We start from the raw sequence: 20,590 nt of genomic DNA, 5'->3' as shown, positions 1-20,590 counted from the left end.
GGACCAAACCGCACTGTGTGTGTCAATAGACGGGGGGCGGGACCAAACCGCACTGTGTGTGTCAACAGACGGGGGGTGGGACCAAACCGCACTGTGTGTGTCAATAGATGGGGGGCGGGACCAAACCGCACTGTGTGTGTCAACAGACGGGGGGCGGGACCAAACCGCACTGTGTGTGTCAATAGACGAGGGGCGGGACCAAACTGCAACGGGGGGTGGGACCAAACCGCACTGTGTGTGTCAATAGACGCACACAGCCCAGCCCGCACAAATGCAGCCGGTTTGTATCCGGCGTTCTCCTCACGTATCGCGCTGTAATCGCTGCTTCTGTTCCTCCGCAGACACTTCAGAGACGCCAACGTCATCGTGGGGCAGAGAGGACGAGGAAACAACTGGGCCTGCGGTGAGTACCCGGTGCAATTTGGGAACTGAAATCCCATCTAATGAATGTGAATGTCGGCGTTTTAACACGTTCGATTTGCTGCAACGCAATTTCTAAAGTAGTTCTTGGGTGACCTTTTTCTGCATTTTTGTTGCGATTTCACATACATAGAATAGAATGGAAGTCGCTCTGCAAATTGCAAGAAATTGCTGAAAATCTTCACCAGTTGCAATAGCGGCCAGTCATACCACTGCGATTCGGGGATTGAAATCTCATCTAATGAATGTCGGCGTCGTAACGTGCGATTTGCTGCAACGCGATTTCTGAAGTAGTTCTTGCATGACGTTCCGGTGCATTTTGATGCTTTTTTGGCATGTTCCGGTGCATTCTTGGCACAATCTGGTGCGTTTTTATGTGTTTTTGGCATGTTCCGGTGCATTTTTGGCACATTCTGGTACATTTTGATGTGTTTTTGGCATGTTCTGGTGCGTTTCTGGCACATTCCGGTGCGTTTTGATGTGGTTTTGGCATGTTCTGGAGTTTTTTTGGCACATTCCAGTGTGTTTTGATGCGGTTTTGGCACGTTCTGGTGCGTTTTGATACAGTTTTGGCACATTCTGGTGCATTTTTTGGCACATTTCGATGCGTTTTGATGTGCTCTGGTGCATTTTTGGCATGCTTCGGTGCATTTTGGCATGTTCCAGATTGTTTCTGGCACATACTGGTGCGTTTTGATGCGGTTTTAGCACATTCCGGTGCATTGTTGGCACACTCCGGTGCGTGTTGATGTGCTCTGGTGTGTTTTTGGCACGTTCCAGTGCGTTTTTATGTGTTTTTGGCATGTTCTGGATTGTTTCTGGCACATTCCAGTACATTTTTGGCCCATGCCTGATGAAGGGGTCCTGCGACACTCTGAAACGTTGCTTTGCTGTAACTATGTGATCGCTTATTGAAGCTTTTGGATCCGTATCGCAGATCCTGGGTGTGCTGCTGACACTCTTTCTGGTGCGTTTTTTTTTTACGTGTAACGCCAGTCCTGCTGTGTATCCCGGGCTCTGTTGGCCTGTCTGTGGGCCGGGGGGGCTGACATGGCGGGTGCTACTGAGGAGAGAGGAGAATGGACACGCTTCCAATCTCCTCCCCTCCTAAATTGTAAAAAGTGCGATTTGGGACTTGAAATCGCATCTATCGAATGTGAATGTCGGCGCCTTAACACGTGCGATTTGATGCGGCGCCATTTCTGATGTAGTTCTTGCGTGACTTTTTCTGCAGTTTTGTTGCAATTTCACATACACAGAATATCATGGAAAATGCAAAAATTAAATCACTGAAAATCTTCACAAGTTGCAATAATGTCTTCAGAAATCGCACACAAATCGCAGCGGTGTGACCGGTGACTAATGCAGGCCATAGACAGGCCAATTTTCGCACCATTAGTGGGTTAATTGGTTTTTCGGGGTTTTGGTACGTTTTATTTCATCGGTAAAGTTGGAAAAAAAATCATCCGATTTTGACGATCGACCAATTTTCCCGGCAATGATGGGCAAATCGGCCGATCGTTTTACAGATAAAAAATCTGCGCATGAGCCGTGACCTGGAAGAAAAAGAAGAATTCCAGTCCGCTATTATATTTGACATGAAAGTCTTGCGGTTGCAACAATGTATCCATTTGTGTCCGAATAAAAACATCTGTATCTGAAATGGATACAAATGGATACAAATGGATACATTGTTGCAACCGCAAGACTTTCATGTCAAATATAATAGCGGTAATGGTAATGTCGGCCAATCGAACGACTGAATTTTCGTTTTTTCTTTTGTATAAAAAACGTCCGGTTTTCGACCCGTCTATGGCCTGCATTAGATGTGACTTTTGAGAGTTTACACTGCAGTCTGTGGTGCTCGAGTCGCATAAAAGTCACACCAAAGCAGTCCTCGCGTGACTTTTTCTGCAGTTTTGTTGCGTTTTCACATACATAGAATATAATGGAAATCGTGCCACAAATCGCAAGAAATCGCTGAAAATCTTCACAAGTCGCAATAAGGTCTTCAGAAATCGCAGCTGAAATTGCAAACAAATCACAGCGGTGTGACCGATGACTATGAGGAGGGGTGGCTGTGCTCCCGGAACACAACGGGGGCACCATTTTGGGGTTTTTTTTTTTTTTTTTCGCTCTCCCCGGACCCCGCATTCCCTATATCCGCTCTCCCCGGACCCCGCATTCACTATATCCGGACCCCGCACTCACTATATCCGCTCTCCCCGGACCCCGCATTCACTATATCCGCTCTCCCCGGACCCCGCATTCACTATATCCGCTCTCCCCGGACCCCGCATTCCCTATATCCGCTCTCCCCGGACCCCGCATTCACTATATCCGCTCTCCCCGGACCCCGCATTCACTATATCCGCTCTCCCCGGACCCCGAATTCACTGTATCCGCTCTCCCGGACCCCGCATTCACTATATCCGCTCTCCCCGGACCCCGCATTCACTATATCCGCTCTCCCCGGACCCCGAATTCACTGTATCCGCTCTCCCCGGACCCCGCATTCACTATATCCGCTCTCCCCGGACCCCGCATTCACTATATCCGCTCTCCCCGGACCCCGCATTCACTATATCCGCTCTCCCCGGACCCCGCATTCACTATATCCGGACCCCGCACTCACTATATCCGCTCTCCCCGGACCCCGCATTCACTATATCCGCTCTCCCCGGACCCCGCATTCACTATATCCGCTCTCCCCGGACCCCGCATTCCCTATATCCGCTCTCCCCGGACCCCGCATTCACTATATCCGCTCTCCCTGGACCCCGCATTCACTATATCCGCTCTCCCCGGACCCCGCATTCACTATATCCGCTCTCCCCGGACCCCGCATTCCCTATATCCGCTCTCCCCGGACCCCGCATTCACTATATCCTCTCTCCCCGGACCCCGCATTCACTATATCCGCTCTCCCCGGACCCCGCATTCACTATATCCGCTCTCCCCGGACCCCGCATTCACTATATCCGCTCTCCCCGGACCCCGAATTCACTGTATCCGCTCTCCCGGACCCCGCATTCACTATATCCGCTCTCCCCGGACCCCGCATTCACTATATCCGCTCTCCCCGGACCCCGAATTCACTGTATCCGCTCTCCCCGGACCCCGCATTCACTATATCCGCTCTCCCCGGACCCCGCATTCACTATATCCGCTCTCCCCGGACCCCGCATTCACTATATCCGCTCTCCCCGGACCCCGCATTCACTATATCCTCTCTCCCCGGACCCCGCATTCACTATATCCGCTCTCCCCGGACCCCGCATTCACTATATCCGCTCTCCCCGGACCCCGCATTCACTATATCCGCTCTCCCCGGACCCCGCATTCACTATATCCGCTCCCCCCGGACCCCGCATTCACTATATCCGCTCTCCCCGGACCCCGCATTCACTATATCCGCTCTCCCCGGACCCCACATTCACTATATCAGGTCTCCCCGGACCCTGCATTCACTATATCCGCTCTCCCCGGACCCCGCATTCACTATATCCGCTCTCCCCGGACCCCGCATTCACTATATCCGCTCTCCCCGGACCCCGCATTCACCATATCCGCTCTCCCCGGACCCCGCATTCACCATATCCGCTCTCCCCGGACCCCGCATTCACCATATCCGCTCTCCCCGGACCCCGCATTCACCATATCCGCTCTCCCCGGACCCCGCATTCACTATATCCGCTCTCCCCGGACCCCGCATTCACTATATCCGCTCTCCCCGGACCCCGCATTCACTATATCCGCTCTCCCCGGACCCCGCATTCACTATATCCGCTCTCCCCGGACCCCGCATTCACTATATCCGCTCTCCCCGGACCCCGCATTCACTATATCCGCTCTCCCCGGACCCCGCATTCACTATATCCGCTCTCCCCGGACCCCGCATTCACTATATCCGCTCTCCCCGGACCCCGCATTCACTATATCCGCTCTCCCCGGACCCCGCATTCACTATATCCGCTCTCCCCGGACCCCGCATTCACTATATCCGCTCTCCCCGGACCCCGCATTCACTATATCCGCTCTCCCCGGACCCCGCATTCACTATATCCTCTCTCCCCGGACCCCGCATTCACTATATCCGCTCTCCCCGGACCCCGCATTCACTATATCCGCTCTCCCCGGACCCCGCATTCACTATATCCGCTCTCCCCGGACCCCGCATTCACTATATCCGCTCTCCCCGGGCCCCGCATTCACTATATCCGCTCTCCCCGGACCCTGGGGCAACAAGAAAAAAAAGAGCAGTGCAAATCGCACTGCAGAACCAGATCAAACTGCATAGCTGTGAACTGCGCCTTAGTAAATATAAACTACTAAATCTCTTTTCTCCTCAGCCGTATATAGCAGTCGTGACTTCTATCAGTGTTCAGCAGGGCGCTGGTTAAAGCTTGTAGGAGGAGTTTTCTTTTCTGCTCTAGGAAGATGCAGGACCCCTGACCCTCTGTCTGGACAGCGCTGATTGGCCCTGTGCTGATCACAAGTATTGGAAAAAAAAAAAAACATCACTAGCATTACACACTAAACTGAGCATGCGCAGAAGAGCTACGGGTTCATTCTGTCTTATCAGGAGATAAGACGTGGACATTTGAACAAGAGGAGGAACAGAGAGGACAGGATCAAACAGCCTTTATTTGCACAGTGCGCAGGATTAACCCCTTAGGTCGCACAGTGAGTATACCCAGCATGCTTCACTGCATCTACAGACTGATTGCACTGCTAGGATTCCACGGCACGAAACAAAAATCTCGGGAGCTCTTTATTACCAATAGGAATCCTGTTTGTTGGCCAGCATTATGAAAGCCGGTCTGTGATTGGCTGTGGTCGGTGCTCTCGGTACACGTATTTGACGTTCCGTTCCTGTCGCCCCCCCCAGGGTTCCGTGACGTGGGGACGGATCGGAGTCTGCTGGAGCGGACGATGGAGGGTTTCCGCAGGGAGGTGGAGAGGAGAGACTGCTACAGCGGCACGGTGATCCTGCACAGCCTGTGTGGCGGCACCGGCTCCGGTACGTACACCAACCGTCTGCTGTGGGCGGGTCCAGGGGAGGGAATGAGATCAATCGCCGATCCGCCTTCTGTATCACCGCCATACACATAAAGACCGGGACACTTCTGTCCGCTTCCGTTGGTGGCAGTAAAATCTGCAGCAGATTTCAGGGCTTCACGTACCGTGACCATACACATCACAAACCGATAGAACTACTCTGAATATTAGTATGTCTGCAGTCTCTGACCGTCTCCTGTAGTATGTCTGCAGTCTCTGGTCATCTCCTGTACTGTGTCTGCAGTCTCTGACCATCTCCTGTACTGTGTCTGCAGTCTCTGGTCATCCCCTGTACTGTGTCCGCAGTCTCTGACCATCTCCTGTACTGTGTCCGCAGTCTCTGACCATCTCCTGTACTGTGTCTGCAGTCTCTGACCATCTCTTGTACTATGTCCGCAGTCTCTGGTCATCCCCTGTACTATGTCCGCAGTCTCTGGTCATCCCCTGTACTGTGTCCGCAGTCTCTGGTCATCTCCTGTACTATGTCTGCAGTCTCTGACCATCTCCTGTACTATGTCCGCAGTCTCTGGTCATCCCCTGTACTATGTCTGCAGTCTCTGACCATCTCCTGTACTATGTCCGCAGTCTCTGACCATCTCCTGTACTATGTCTGCAGTCTCTGGTCATCCCCTGTACTGTGTCCGCAGTCTCTGGTCATCCCCTGTACTATGTCCGCAGTCTCTGACCATCTCCTGTACTATGTCCGCAGTCTCTGACCATCTCCTGTACTATGTCCGCAGTCTCTGACCGTCTCCTTACTATGTCTGCAGTCTCTGGTCATCTCCTGTACTGTGTCTGCAGTCTCTGACCGTCTCCTTACTATGTCTGCAGTCTCTGATCATCTCCTGTACTATGTCTGCAGTCTCTGGTCATCTTCTGTACTATGTCTGCAGTCTCTGACCGTCTCCTGTACTATGTCTGCAGTCTCTGACCGTCTCCTGTAGTATGTCTGCAGTCTCTGACCATCTCCTGTACTATGTCCGCAGTCTCTGACCGTCTCCTGTACTATGTCTGCAGTCTCTGACCGTCTCCTGTACCATGTCTGCAGTCTCTGACCGTCTCCTGTACCATGTCTGCAGTCTCTGACCGTCTCCTGTACCATGTCTGCAGTCTCTGACCGTCTCCTGTACTGTGTCCGCAGTCTCTGACCGTCTCCTGTACTATGTCTGCAGTCTCTGACCGTCTCCTGTACTATGTCTGCAGTCTCTGACGTCTCCTGTACTATGTCCGCAGTCTCTGGTCATCTCCTGTACTATGTCTGCAGTCTCTGACCATCTCCTGTACTATGTCCGCAGTCTCTGGTCATCTCCTGTACTGTGTCCGCAGTCTCTGGTCATCTCCTGTACTATGTCTGCAGTCTCTGACCGTCTCCTGTGGTATGTCTGCAGTCTCTGACCGTCTCCTGTACAATGTCTGCAGTCTCTGACCATCTCCTGTACTATGTCCGCAGTCTCTTAACCGTCTCATGTACTATGTCTGCAGTCTCTGACCGTCTCTTGTAGTATGTCCGCAGTCTCTGGTCATCTCCTGTACCGTGTCCGCAGTCTCTGACCGTCTCCTGTACCGTGTCAGCAGTCTCTGACCGTCTCCTGTACCGTGTCCGCAGTCTCTGACCGTCTCCTGTAGTATGTCTGCAGTCTCTGACCGTCTCCTGTACTGTGTCTGCAGTCTCTGACCGTCTCCTGTACTGTGTCTGCAGTCTCTGACCGTCTCCTGTACTGTGTCTGCAGTCTCTGACCGTCTCCTGTAGTATGTCTGCAGTCTCTGACCATCTCCTACACCGTGTCTGCAGTCTCTGACCATCTCCTACACCGTGTCTGCAGTCTCTGACCATCTCCTGTAGTATGTCTGCAGTCTCTGACCATCTTCTACACCGTGTCTGCAGTCTCTGACCGTCTCCTGTACTATGTCTGCAGTCTCTGACCGTCTCCTGTACTATGTCTGCAGTCTCTGACCGTCTCCTGTACTATGCCTGCAGTCTCTGACCGTATTGGGGTGAGAGTGCTTGGGGAGAGTCCTACCTACAACTGGATAACAGGCTAGAATTTCCTGGAGGAAAAGGATCCCTCCCACCTTAAACACCTTATTACATCAGGAATTACTGACTAGCGCCCCCTACCTGTTCATTGAGACCGTACTACACTGGATCTCAGCCAAAAGGCCTAGAGCTGATTGTTCTGCGGCTGATGGAGAACTTGCAGAATATCAGTCACCATAGATGGTGTGGCCACGATGGTTAGAACTACCACCTTAGGAGTGGCTGAATTTTGGGTCCCCCTATAGTCCTGCACAGCCGGGCAACACGCATTTTCTTCAGACCTGGAGACCGTATACAGTCCTTGAGCTTGGCTTTTTTTGGTTTTATAAAGGGGTTTTGAACTTGGATGGGGTTGAGGGGTGTATGGGATGCCCAAGGAAACTGCAACTTGAGGACAACTCCTTAGCAACTAAGTCCACAAAGTTTCATGGAGAGCTCTCCAGCCTTCCAGACCCCAGATAAGTCCTCCTCTTCACCCAGCTGCCTGAGGGAATCCCTGAGAATGGGGGCCCAAAAACTGCCAGTTTAGCCAAGCAGCTCCACATGAGGAGCTAGTTGGGTTGGCCACCTGACTGCCCTCTCCACTTATCTGGCCCAGGGGGTGTGGGATCACTCACTCAGTCCTCTCCTGTAACGTTGAGGGTTGGTGGCTGCCTTCTCTCAGGGGAAGGTTGAGGCTGAGAGATCTCGCCTGCAGGTAGGCCCCTTCCCTGGGTCCCCCTTCCACACTCCAGCCTTCACTCCATCTTCCACCTAACACTGACCATTTCCCGGTTAGGCTGTCTCACACCTGAGGGTTGCCCTGACCTCAGGCCAAACCTCCTGCTTGGGGATTGGTCAGAGTCCCCTAAGTATGCAGATCAGCCCCTCCTCACCCTCACCCACTGCCTTCTAGAAACTTCTCAAGTTTCTAGAGCAGGGGGAGGTATCAGGGAACTGATCTGCAGAGCCCTCAGCCCCGACCTAAAAAAATGACCTGGCTGACTCATCCCAGGCTGCAACTCACACCAGGCTGCTAACTGAAAAACCTAGCTAGCTCCCCCTAGCTAACAAGAGGGGCGCTACAGCCGCATGAGACCAGGTGAGCATTTTTTTCTGCATGGCGATCCTGCTGTTGGCGAGTCCTCGTCCTCCACCTTGAGGAGTCCTTCATCTCCAGCTTCCTCCCTAATGGAAGACCACCAGGTTTGTGATGATGTCCTTTCTGGCGCTTGATGGACTCTGCAAGGACTCTGCTGTATCGCAGGCTGCCAGTCATTTGATTTCAAGCACTGTTTTCCTTTCAAATGGATATTTTGCTGTATTTTTTGCGTCCTCTGTGGGTGCCGGTTATTTATTTGATGCGTCTTCCCCATCAGGTCTGGGTTCCCGTCTGTGTCAGGAGATCAGAGACAGCTATCCGGCGGGTCACATCCTGAGCGTGACTGCGGCACCCCATGAGACCGGCGACACCCCGCTGCAGCATTACAACTCCCTGCTCTGCCTGTCCTTCCTGCAGAGGTGAGCTGAGGGTCCTTCTGGTAGAATGAATGCTGATGCTTTATCAAAGAGTGAAGCTGCCGGATTGCCATGACGTCCCACTGATGATGAAGTCCCACTGATGATGACGGATGTTCTTGAGATCTGTCCCGCCTTTTTTATTATTTTTAATTTAACCCCTTCCAGTCCGGACACTTTCCCCCCCTTCCAGTCCGGACACTTTCACCCGCTTCCAGTCCGGACACTTTCCCCCCCTTCCAGTCCGGACACTTTCCCCCCCTTCCAGTCCGGACACTTTCACCCGCTTCCAGTCCGGACACTTTCCCCCCCTTCCAGTCCGGACACTTTCCCCCCCTTCCAGTCCGGACACTTTCCCCCCCTTCCAGTCCGGACACTTTCCCCCCTTCCAGTCCGGACGCTTCCACCCCCCTTCCTGTCCGGACACTTTCCCCCCCTTCCAGTCCGGATACTTTCCCCCCCTTCCAGTCCGGATACTTCCCCCCCTTCCAGTCCGGATACTTCCCCCCCTTCCAGTCCGGACACTTTCCCCCCCCTTCCAGTCCGGACACTTTCCCTCCCCTTCCAGTTCGGACACTTTCCCCCCCTTCCAGTCTGGACACTTTCCCCCCCTTCCAGTCCGGACACTTTCCCCCCCTTCCAGTCCGGACACTTTCCCCCCCTTCCAGTCCGGACGCTTCCCCCTCTTCCAGTCCGGTCGCTTCCCCCCCCCCCCCCCCCTTCCAGTCCGGATGCTTTCACCCCCTTCCAGTCCGGACACTTTCCCCCCCTTCCAGTCCGGACACTTTCCCCCCCTTCCAGTCCGGACACTTTCCCCCCCTTCCAGTCCGGACACTTTCCCCCCCTTCCAGTCCGGACACTTTCCCCCCTTCCAGTCCGGACGCTTCCCCCCCCCCCCTTCCAGTCCGGACTCTTTCCCCCCCTTCCAGTCCGGACACTTTCCCCCCTTCCAGTCCGGACGCTTCCCCCCCCCCTTCCAGTCCGGACTCTTTCCCCCCCTTCCAGTCCGGACACTTTCCCCCCCTTCCAGTCTGGACGCTTTCCACCCCCCTTCCAGTCCGGACACTTTCCCCCCTTCCAGTCCGGACGCTTCCCCCCCCCTTCCAGTCCGGACACTTTCCCCCCCTTCCAGTCCGGACTCTTTCCCCCCCTTCCAGTCCGGACACTTTCCCCCCCTTCCAGTCCGGACACTTTCCCCCCTTCCAGTCCGGACACTTTCCCCCCCTTCCAGTCCGGACACTTTCCCCCCTTCCAGGCCAATTTTCATTTTTCACGCTATCACACTTTGAATGACAATTGCGCGGTCATGCAACACTGTACCCATATGAATTTTTAGCATTTTTTTGAGACAGATAAAACTTTATTTTGGTGGTATTTATTCACCGCTGGGATTTTTATTTTTTTTTTGCTATATAAATGAAAAAGTCAAAAAATTTTGAAAAAAAGTGTTTTTCTCATAAAATTTTACAAATAAATAATCTTTCTTCATAAATCTGGGCCAAAATGTATTCCGTTATCTTTTTAGTAAAAAAAAAAAAAATAGCCCAAATTAGTTTATAACCAAAAATTATAATTTAAAAAAATTTTTTTTTTAATTTTTATTTTATTTTTTTATATTATTTATGTTATTTTTTTTTATACATACTGTCACCCTAGCAGTACAGTCACCATGGTGACACTGTACTACTTGTGGGGGGTGATAAAGGCTGTAAACGCAATCATTTCTCCTTCTCTCTGGCTGCATTACTGCAGCCATTGAGAACTACTGTGTGAGCTGTGATTGGTCACAGCTTGTCACATGGTGCAAGGCTGTTGTGAATGGCCCTGTTCCAGGTGACCTCTGTGATCATTCACAGATTTCACACGTAGTAAGCAATGACGTCAGAAGATTGGCCAATCAGTGATCACATGATCGGGACCTCACACAGAGGTCTTGTATGACGATTGGTGTTCCACTGTGTCTGGAGGACACAGCGGGCACTGGATCGCGGTGCTGCGCACTCCCAGGGAGCGCGCACAGTCCAAAATGGTGGGCGCCGTTTATAAACGGCAACCCGCCCCTGGACTGCCACCGTCCAGCCGTTTATATACAGCAGCTGGACAGCAAGTGGTTAAAGTTTAATTCGAGGCAAGCGATCAACATGTAGATAGAACACATATATGTAAGAAAAGAAGAAACAGACCGATGAGCTTGTCTCTGTGTCACTTTGCTCTCTTCTCCTGTCAACATGTTCATTGTTAGCATATGAGCACTGCAACACAACTACTGTCTCCTAGTGCTGCTTCTCCCTTTCTCAGCCTGAGCTCTGCTTATACCAGGTCACATGACTGCTCTCTGCATCAGTACACCGCAATGAAAGGTGACTCCCCATCAAGGGAGGGTTCAGTGCTTTGGGTCAGGGGGAGGGGGCCTTGGTGGCATTCAGCTCTGAACACTGAGGACATCTTGTGCTTTTTATTTTTTTATTTTAATGTTGCCTTTATGAGAAATCAAACGTTTGGCGTTAACTCCTGCAGAATCTGGTAGTGTGAAGGGTCTTGTTCTACGTTTAGATTTTTTTATTGGGTACTGCGATGGGGTCCCATTCTACATCTAAGTGAGGACGTGTCATTGTTTTGTTGGGCACTGCGATGGGGTCCCATTCTACATCTAATTAAGGACATGGGCTTGTGTTGTAGTACTGTGATGGGGTCCCATTCTACATCTATATAAGGACATGAGCTTGTGTTGTAGTACTGCGATGGGGTCCCATTCTACATCTATATAAGGACATGGGCTTGTGTTGTAGTACTGCGATGGGGTCCCATTCTACATCTAATTAAGGACATGGGCTTGTTTTATGGTACTGCGATGGGGTCCCATTCTACATCTAATTAAGGACATGGGCTTGTTTTATAGGTACTGCGATGGGGTCCCATTCTACATCTAATTAAGGACATGGGCTTGTTTTATAGGTACTGCGATGGGGTCCCATTCTACATCTAATTAAGGACATGGGCTTGTTATGTAGTACTGCGATGGGGTCCCATTCTACATCTATATAAGGACATGGGCTTGTGTTGTAGTACTGCGATGGGGTCCCATTCTACATCTAATTAAGGACATGGGCTTGTTTTATGGTACTGCGATGGGGTCCCATTCTACATCTAATTAAGGACATGGGCTTGTTTTATAGGTACTGCGATGGGGTCCCATTCTACATCTAATTAAGGACATGGGCTTGTGTTGTAGTACTGCGATGGGGTCCCATTCTACATGTAAGTGAAGATGTGTGCTTGATTTTTAGGTACTGCGATGGGGTCCTACTCTTCTCCAATGACGATGTGATGAAGAGGGTGGCCGCCACAGCTGAAAAGAAAACGTTCTCTTCCTCCGGCCTTCAGCCAGTAGTGTCCCTCAGCGCGATGAATACGCACATCGCTTCTTGTCTAGCCGGCCTTCTGTATCCCGTGTATTCCCTGAAGACGAGAAGGTACCTCTTATCAGTGGTCTTTCTGCTCACTTCTGCGTATTGGGATGGAGTCCTCCGATTGTTGCGTTTGAACTTTATATTTCTTACCAAAAACCATCAAAGTAGTATTCAGCCCTCAGCATTACAATAACATACACATTCCCCAGAAAACTGGTAAAATTCTTACCCCAGCACTTACATCTGCTTTCTCAGTGCTACTTCCCTGAACTTCCTGTCTTCACACTTCGCTTGGAGGAGCAGGGGAGTGCCTTGCCATCCTAGGCTATGGGGCTGTGTGTTTCTATTGGTGCACACAGCGTAGAGAGCCACAAGGGAGGGGGAGAAGAAGGGAGGGGCATGGGAGTGTCTTGCCATCCTAGGCTATGTGGCTGTGTGTTTCTGTTGATGCACACAGCGTAGAGAGCCAGAAGGGAGGGGCATGGGAGTGTCTTGCCATCCTAGGCTATGGGGTTGTGTGTTTCTATTGATGCACATAGTGTAGAGGGCCACAAGGGAGGGGGAGATAGAGGGAGGGCCAGGGGAGTGTCTTACCATCCTAGGCTATGGGGCTGTGTGTTCCTATTGATGCACACAGTGTAGAGAGCCAAAAGGGAGGGGGGGGGGCGAGGGAGGGGGAAGAGGAGTGTCTTGCCATCCTAGTCTATGAGGCTGTGTGTTTCTATTGATGCACACAGCATAGAAAGACACGAGAGGGGGAGAAGGGAGTGGCATGGGAGTATCTTGCCATCCTAGGCTATGGGGCTGTGTGTTCCTATTGATGCACACAGCGTAGAGAGCCACAAGGGGGGGGGGGGGTCAGGGGAGTGTCTTGGCATCCTAGGCTATGGGGCTCTGTGGTACTATTGATGCACAAAGCGTAGAGAGCCACAAGGGAGGAAGGGGGGGTCAGGGAGTGTCTTGGCATCCTAGGCTATGGGGCTGTGTGTTCCTATTGATGCCCCCAGCAGCCAGAAGGGAGGGGCATGGGAGTGTCTTGCCATCCTAGGCTATGGGGCTCTGTGGTTCTATTGATGCACAAAGCGTAGAGAGCCACAAGGGAGGGGGGAGGGTCAGGGGAGTGTCTTGCCATCCTAGGCTATGGGGCTGTGTGTTTCTATTGATGCACACAGTGTAGAGAGCCACAAGGGAGAGGGGAGGGGCAGGGGAGTGTTTTGCCATCCTAGGCTATGGGGCTGTGTGTTTCTATTGATGCACACAGAGTAGGGAGACACAGCCCCTTGCATAAAAGGGTGAATCAGATGTGATTGTTACACAGGCCAGGTATGTGGAATGTTGTTCTTGTCAGCCATCGGCCTGCTAAGTGTCGGAATGGCAGAATGTCGCTCGTCTCCTGAGGACGATTGTCGGTTGTCTTGCAGCTCGGTCAGTTTGGGGCTGGAGCCCTGGGAGCTGATTCGGTCCCTGTGCCCGATGCCCAGCATGAAGTTCCTGCAAACGGTTCAGGTCTGCCGAAGGTGAGGCTGCTTCCCCCTCTCATGCGGGAGGATCACCCTGTGGCCTCCTTCACTTCCTAAAGCATTTCCTCAGTCTCCTCCCCCCAGTGATCAGACTGTACATTGTAACTTTGTAGAAGTAGGAGGAAGCATTTCCTCAGTCTCCCCTCCCCCAGTGATCAGGCTGTACATTGTAACAAAGTCAGGGGCTGATCTGTTCTGACAATCCGTATGATTTGTGTTCCGGCAGGGGAGCGGCATTGTGGGATCAGGTGACGTCCGGTGCGCTGGAGACGGTTCCTCGGGCCAGTCCTCAGGGCCAACTTGTATCCTTTCACCAAAGTGAAGTCCTGCTGGTACCCCCCTCCCCCCCAGCCTATAACAGTTTTTTGGGGGGGAGGGGAGCACTTTAATTTTTTTTTATCAACTTTATGAGCTATCACAAGCTATGAACAGCATCCCTTATGGAAGCACGGGCGGTGACAGGTCCTCTTTATGGGTCCATTACACTGCAGATCCCTCCTGCGGCCTCACAAGTATTGAAGTCGGTGCGATCGGCTGCTTTACCGGCTGCTAACGGGAATCAAAGGGAGGAAACCCGGCAGGGAGGAAACCCAGAAAAGAGGAAACCTGACAGGGTTCTGGGGAAAGGTCCAGTTTGCTGGATATTCCGGGTTCTCCAGGTTCTAGGAAAAGGTCCAATTTGCTGGATATTCCAGGTTCTCCAGGTTCTGGGAAAAGGTCCAATTTGCTGTATATTCCGGGTTCTCCAGGTTCTGGGAAAGGTCCAATTTGCTGGATATTCCGGGTTCTTCCCTTGACTCGTTCTCCCAGCACCACAGCGTGTCGGTTCTGGCCGTGGCCCGGAACTCGCAGGATTACTCCTTCCTCCTCTCCCGGGACTCCGTACTGATGAGGCTGAGGCAGGCCTATCGCTGCGTCTCCTGGAACCCCTCCCCCATCCACTGCTGGACAGGTCAGTCATCTCTGCCTACAAGAGCCCCTCCCCCCGGAGCCTTCCTCTGACATGTTTCACCCCCTAGATGGGCCGTGTGTGTCATTCCCAGATCATTAGATCCAGTACAGAGAGGGGGGTCACACCACCAGATCCAGTACAGAGAGGGGGGTCACACCACCAGATCCAGTACAGAGAGGGGTCACACCACCAGATCCAGTACAGAGAGGGGTCACACCACCAGATCCAGTACAGAGAGGGGCTCACACCACCAGATCCAGTACAGAGAGGGGTCACACCACCAGATCCAGTACAGAGAGAGGGATTACACCACCAGATCCAGTACACAGAGAGGGGCTCACACCACCAGATCCCATACAGAGAGGGCTCACACCACCAGATCCAGTACAGAGAGGGGGATTACACCACCAGATTCAATACAGAGAGGGGCTCACACCACCAGATCTAGTACAGAGAGGGGGATCACACCACCAGATCCATTCCAGAGAGGGGGAATCACACCACCAGATCTAGTACAGTGAGAGGGGATCACACCACCAGATCCAGTACAGAGAGGGGATCACATCACCAGATCCAGTACAGAGAGGGGGATCACACCACCAGACCCAGTACAGAGAGGGGGATCACGCCACCAGACCCAGTACAGAGAGGGGGGATCACGCCACCAGATTTAGTACAGAGAGGGGGGCTCACACCACCAGATTTAGTACAGAGAGGGGGGCTCACACCACCAGATCTAGTACAGTGAGAGGGGCTCACACCACCAGATCTAGTACAGTGAGAGGGGATCACACCACCAGATCCAGTACAGAGAGGGATTATACTACCAGATCTAGTACAGAGACGGGGATCACACCACCAGATCCAGTACACAGAGAAGGATTACACCACCAGATCCAGTACAGAGAGGGGGATTACAACACCAGATCCACTACAGAGAGAGGGGATCACACCACTAGATCTAGTACACAGAGAGGGATCATATTACCAGATCTAGTACAGAGAGGGGGATCACACCACCAGATCCAGTACAAAGAGGGGGATCACACCACCAGATCCAGTACAGAGAGGGGGATCACACCACCATCCACTACAGAGGGCGCTTACAACACCAGATCCACTACAGAGAGAGGAGATCACACCACCAGATCCAGTATACAGTGAGGGATCACACCACCAGATCCAGTCCAGAGAGGGGGATCACACCACCAGGTCCAGTCCAGAGAGGGGGATCACACCACCAGGTCCAGTCCAGAGAGGGGGATCTCACCACCAGTTCCAGTCCAGAGAGGGGGATCACACCACCAGATCCAGTCCAGAGAGGGGGATCTCACCACCAGTTCCAGTCCAGAGAGGGGGATCACACCACCAGATCCAGTCCAGAGAGGGGGATCTCACCACCAGATCCAGTCCAGAGAGGGGGATCTCACCACCAGATCCAGTCCAGAGGGGGATCTCACCACCAGATCCAGTCCAGAGAGGGGGATCACACCACCAGGTCCAGTCCAGAGAGGGGGATCACACCACCAGGTCCAGTCCAGAGAGGGGGATCTCACCACCAGATCCAGTCCAGAGGGGGATCTCACCACCAGATCCAGTCCAGAGAGGGGGATCTCACCACCAGATCCAGTCCAGAGAGGGGGATCTCACCACCACACTGAATGCAGATACAATAAATTACCATTTTGACAATCCAGAGCTGAGACGTAATAATATTGTCTGATTTGTTCTGCAGATCCCCAGAATATTCTGGATCCCTCCTGTCACAGCCACTCCCTGACCGTCTGCGCCAACCACTCCAGCGCGGCCGACCTGGTGAGCAGCATTGTGGGTAAAGGTCGCACCATGTACAACGCCGGGGCCTACCTGCATTGGTACCGGAGGTACGGCTGTGAGGATGAGGACTTCCAGGAGGCCTTCAACACCCTGGACTGCATTGTACATGAATATAACAGCCTGGGGCAGCAGTGACACCAGATCCATTACTGACACCAGATCCATTACCGACACCGGATCCAGTACTGACACCAGATTCATTACTGACACCGGATCCGGTATGCAAAGGGGGGTTATACTGCCAGATCCAGTACGCAGAGGAGGATTATAGCGCCAGATCCAGTACACAGAGGGGGATTATACCGCCAGATCCGGTACGCAGAGGGGGATTATAGCACTGGATCCAGTACGCAGAGGGGGATTATAGCACCGGATCCGGTACACAGAGGGGGATTATACCACCGGATCCAGTACGCAGAGGGAGGTTATAGCACCGGATCCAATACGCAGAGGGATTATAGCACCAGATCCGGTACGCAGAGGGAGATTATACCACCGGATCCAGTACGCAGAGGGAGGTTATAGCACCGGATCCAGTACGCAGAGGGGGATTATAGCACCGGATCCAGTACGCAGGGGGATTATAGCACCGGATCCAGTACACAGAGGGGGATTATACCACCGGATCCAGTACGCAGAGGGGGATTATAGCACCAGATCCGGGACGCAGAGGGAGATTATAGCACCGGATCCAATACACAGAGGGGGATTATACTACCGGATCCAGTACACAGGGGGATTATAGCACCAGATCCGGTACGCAGAGGGAGATTATAGCACCGGATCCAATACGCAGAGGGGGATTATAGCACCGGATCCAGTACGCAGAGGGGGATTATAGCACCGGATCCGGTACACAGAGGGGGATTATACCACCGGATCCAGTACGCAGAGGGAGGTTATAGCACCGGATCCAATACGCAGAGGGGGATTATAGCACCGGATCCGGTACGCAGAGGGAGGTTATAGCACCGGATCCAGTACACAGAGGGGGATTATAGCACCGGATCCAGTACGCAGGGGGATTATAGCACCGGATCCAGTACGCAGGGGGATTATAGCACCGGATCCAGTACGCAGGGGGATTATAGCACCGGATCCGGTACGCAGGGGGATTATAGCACCGGATCCAGTATGCAGGGGGATTATAGCACCGGATCCAGTACGCAGAGGGGGATTATAGCACCGGATCCAGTACACAGAGGGGATTATAGCACCGGATGATTGGCGCCCGGGCCGAGTGGCTGACCTACTGCATCAGCTCAGCTCGGCACCCAGGAGCTGGTGGAGATCACCGTAGTAGCGGTGTAGTAGCGGTGTAGTAGCGGTGTAGTAGCGGTGTCTAATTCCGTGATTTCCAGGGTCTCTGGCCAGGGACGGTATATACTGTACATTGTTTATATTGGTCATAGCTGGAACAATGTAACTACCAATAAAATATCCATCCCTGGAATTCCTCTTCAAGCTTTGAACACTCGGCCACACATCTGCAATGCTCCAGCTTGGGTGTAGGGAGCATTGGGCTGGAGAGATGTTTGGGGAATGTGGTCTACCTTGGACAGCCCTCAGGTGTCTATGACTAGTTTCATGCCTCTCAGGGACTCTGGTGGTGGAGTCCTTGTTACCTCTCTGGGCCTGTGGCAGTGGGGTCTCTGGTGGCGGGGTCTCTGTTACCTCTCAGCAACTATGGCGGTGGGGTCTCTGTTACATCTCGGGGACTCTGGCAGTGGGCTCTTTGTTATCTCTCTGGGAATCTTCCGGTGGGGTCTTTGTTACCTCTCATGTACTCTGGCGGTGGGGTCCCTGTTACCTCTCATGTACTCTGGTGGTGGGGTCCCTGTTACCTCTCATGTACTCTGGTGGTGGGGTCCCTGTTACCTCTCATGTACTCTGGCGGTGGGGTCCCTGTTACCTCTCATGTACTCTGGTGGTGGGGTCCCTGTTACCTCTCATGTACTCTGGTGGTGGGGTCCCTGTTACCTCTCATGGACTCTGGTGGTGGTGTCTCCATTACCTCTCAGGGACTCTGACGGTGGGGTCTCTGTCACCTCTTAAGGACTCTTGTTACCTCTTAGGGTCTCTGGTGGTGAGGTCTCGGTTACCTCTCGGAGTCGCTGGTGGTGGGGTCTCTGTTACCTCTTGGGGTCTCTGCTGCCTCTCAGGGACTCTTGTTACCTCTTAGGGTCTCTGGTGGTGAGGTCTCTGTTACCTCTCATGGACTCTGGTGGTGTCTCCATTACCTCTCAGGGACTCTGGCGGTGGGGTCTCTGTCACCTCTCAGCAACTCTGGTGGTGGGGTCCCTGTTACCTCTCAGGGACTCTTGTTACCTCTTAGGGTCTCTGGTGGTGAGGTCTCGGTTACCTCTCGGAGTCGCTGGTGCTGGGGTCTCTGTTACCTCTTGAGGTCTCTGCTGTCTCAGGGACTCTTGTTACCTTTTGGGGTCTCTGGCGGTGAGGTCTCAGTTACCTGTCTGGCTCTGTGGCAGGGGAGTCTCTTTTACCTCTTGGGGAATCTTGCGGTGGGGTCTCTGTTACCTCTTGAGGATACTAGTGGTAGGGTCTCTGTTACCTTTCAGGGTCTCTGACAGTGGGCTCTCTGTAACGTCTCGGGGATTCTGGTGGTGGGGTCTCTGTTGCCTCTCTGAATTGCTGGTGGTGGGGTCTCTGTTACCTCTTAGGGTCTCTGGTGGTTCGATCTCTGGTACCTCTTAGGGTCTCTGGTTCCTCTCATGGACTCTGGTGGTGGGGTCTCTGTTACCTCTTAGGGTCTCTGATACCTCTTGGGATCTCTGGTGGTTCGATCTCTGTTACCTCTTAGTGTCTCTGGTACCTCTCGGGGTCTCTGGTTCCTCTCATGGACTCTGGTTGTGGGGTCTCTGGTACCTCTTGGGGTCTCTGGTGGTTCGATCTCTGGTACCTCTTAGTATCTCTGGTTCCCCTCATGGACTGTGGAGGTGGGGTCTCTGTTGCCTTTCAGAACCTCTGGCGGTGGGCTCTGTAACATCTCGGGGGTTCTGGTGGTGGGGTCTCTGTTACCTCTTGGGATTGCTGGTGGTGGGGTCTTTGGTAACTCTTGGGGTCTCTGGTGGTGGAGTCTCTGTTACCTCTTGGGATTGCTGCTGATGGGGTCTGTTACCTCTTAGGGTCTCTGGTACCTTTCAGGGTCTCTGGGAAGGAGAGGTGTCCATGGAATGTAGGAGCCCACAGATCGGTTTTGCTGCATTTCACGTCCTGAATTGATGGTTGGGGATCGGATGGTCCTCGTTATACCTACAGTGTCCCCCTTCTCTACATGACCATGAGCCGGTCCAGCTCAGTTGTTTTTTTTTTTTAATTTTATTTATTTCAACAGAAAACATTTTCTCAGTCTGAAGGAACGTTCCTGGATTATAGTTGGAGCTGGAGATTGGAATCTTAGGGGTGAGATTTGTGAGGATGATGAGGGTGGTGGGTAACGGGAACCTGAGAACACAGTACAAGGTGTCAGCTCTGTACTCCAGAAGGCTTCCTCCCACCCGTACGTTGGCTGCCATCGTTGACCCCTCCTGGAAATGCCAGGTCCCCGGCTCTTGTGTCCTCAGTGGCTTCAGGACTTTGAGTCACTAACAGTTGACAATTGTGAAGATAAGAAGTTGCTCCAGAACAGCGCCTCATAGTGGAAGCCGGAGGAGCAGTATGACAGCCAGGCTGGTAGTATTTTCAGAAGGTGCTCAGCCGTGGCTCCTTCAGGGCAGGTATCCTTGAAGCTCAGAACTTGGCTCCCTCCAGCGTGTTTCGGGTACTCATTAGTATTTATTCATCTCTTTCTACGACAAAATGTAAATTTTAAAAATGATGATTAAAATATTTTTCCTAA

At 52.7% G+C, this 20,590-nt stretch overlaps 1 protein-coding gene across 1 annotated transcript; it reads left to right on the top strand.

The window, feature by feature from the left end:
- Positions 1-341: 341 nt before the first annotated feature.
- On the top strand, positions 342-20,590 carry LOC149430708 (tubulin delta chain-like; the record flags this gene model as incomplete). Its single annotated transcript, XM_089666071.1, has 8 exons — positions 342-403; positions 5,312-5,443; positions 8,878-9,019; positions 12,304-12,489; positions 13,848-13,943; positions 14,173-14,248; positions 14,757-14,898; positions 16,634-20,590. Coding segments are annotated over 8 exons (1,072 nt in total), but the record flags the coding sequence as incomplete, so codon positions are not given.

The sequence above is a fragment of the Staurois parvus genome, unplaced genomic scaffold (genome assembly GCF_062004578.1).
Source record: "Staurois parvus isolate SC_StPar_1 unplaced genomic scaffold, SC_StPar_1.0 ptg002511l, whole genome shotgun sequence".
In the NCBI taxonomy this organism is placed as follows: domain Eukaryota; kingdom Metazoa; phylum Chordata; class Amphibia; order Anura; family Ranidae; genus Staurois; species Staurois parvus.
The sequence above is the reverse complement of the archived record's forward strand: the minus strand, read 5'-3'. Positions and strand labels throughout refer to the sequence as shown.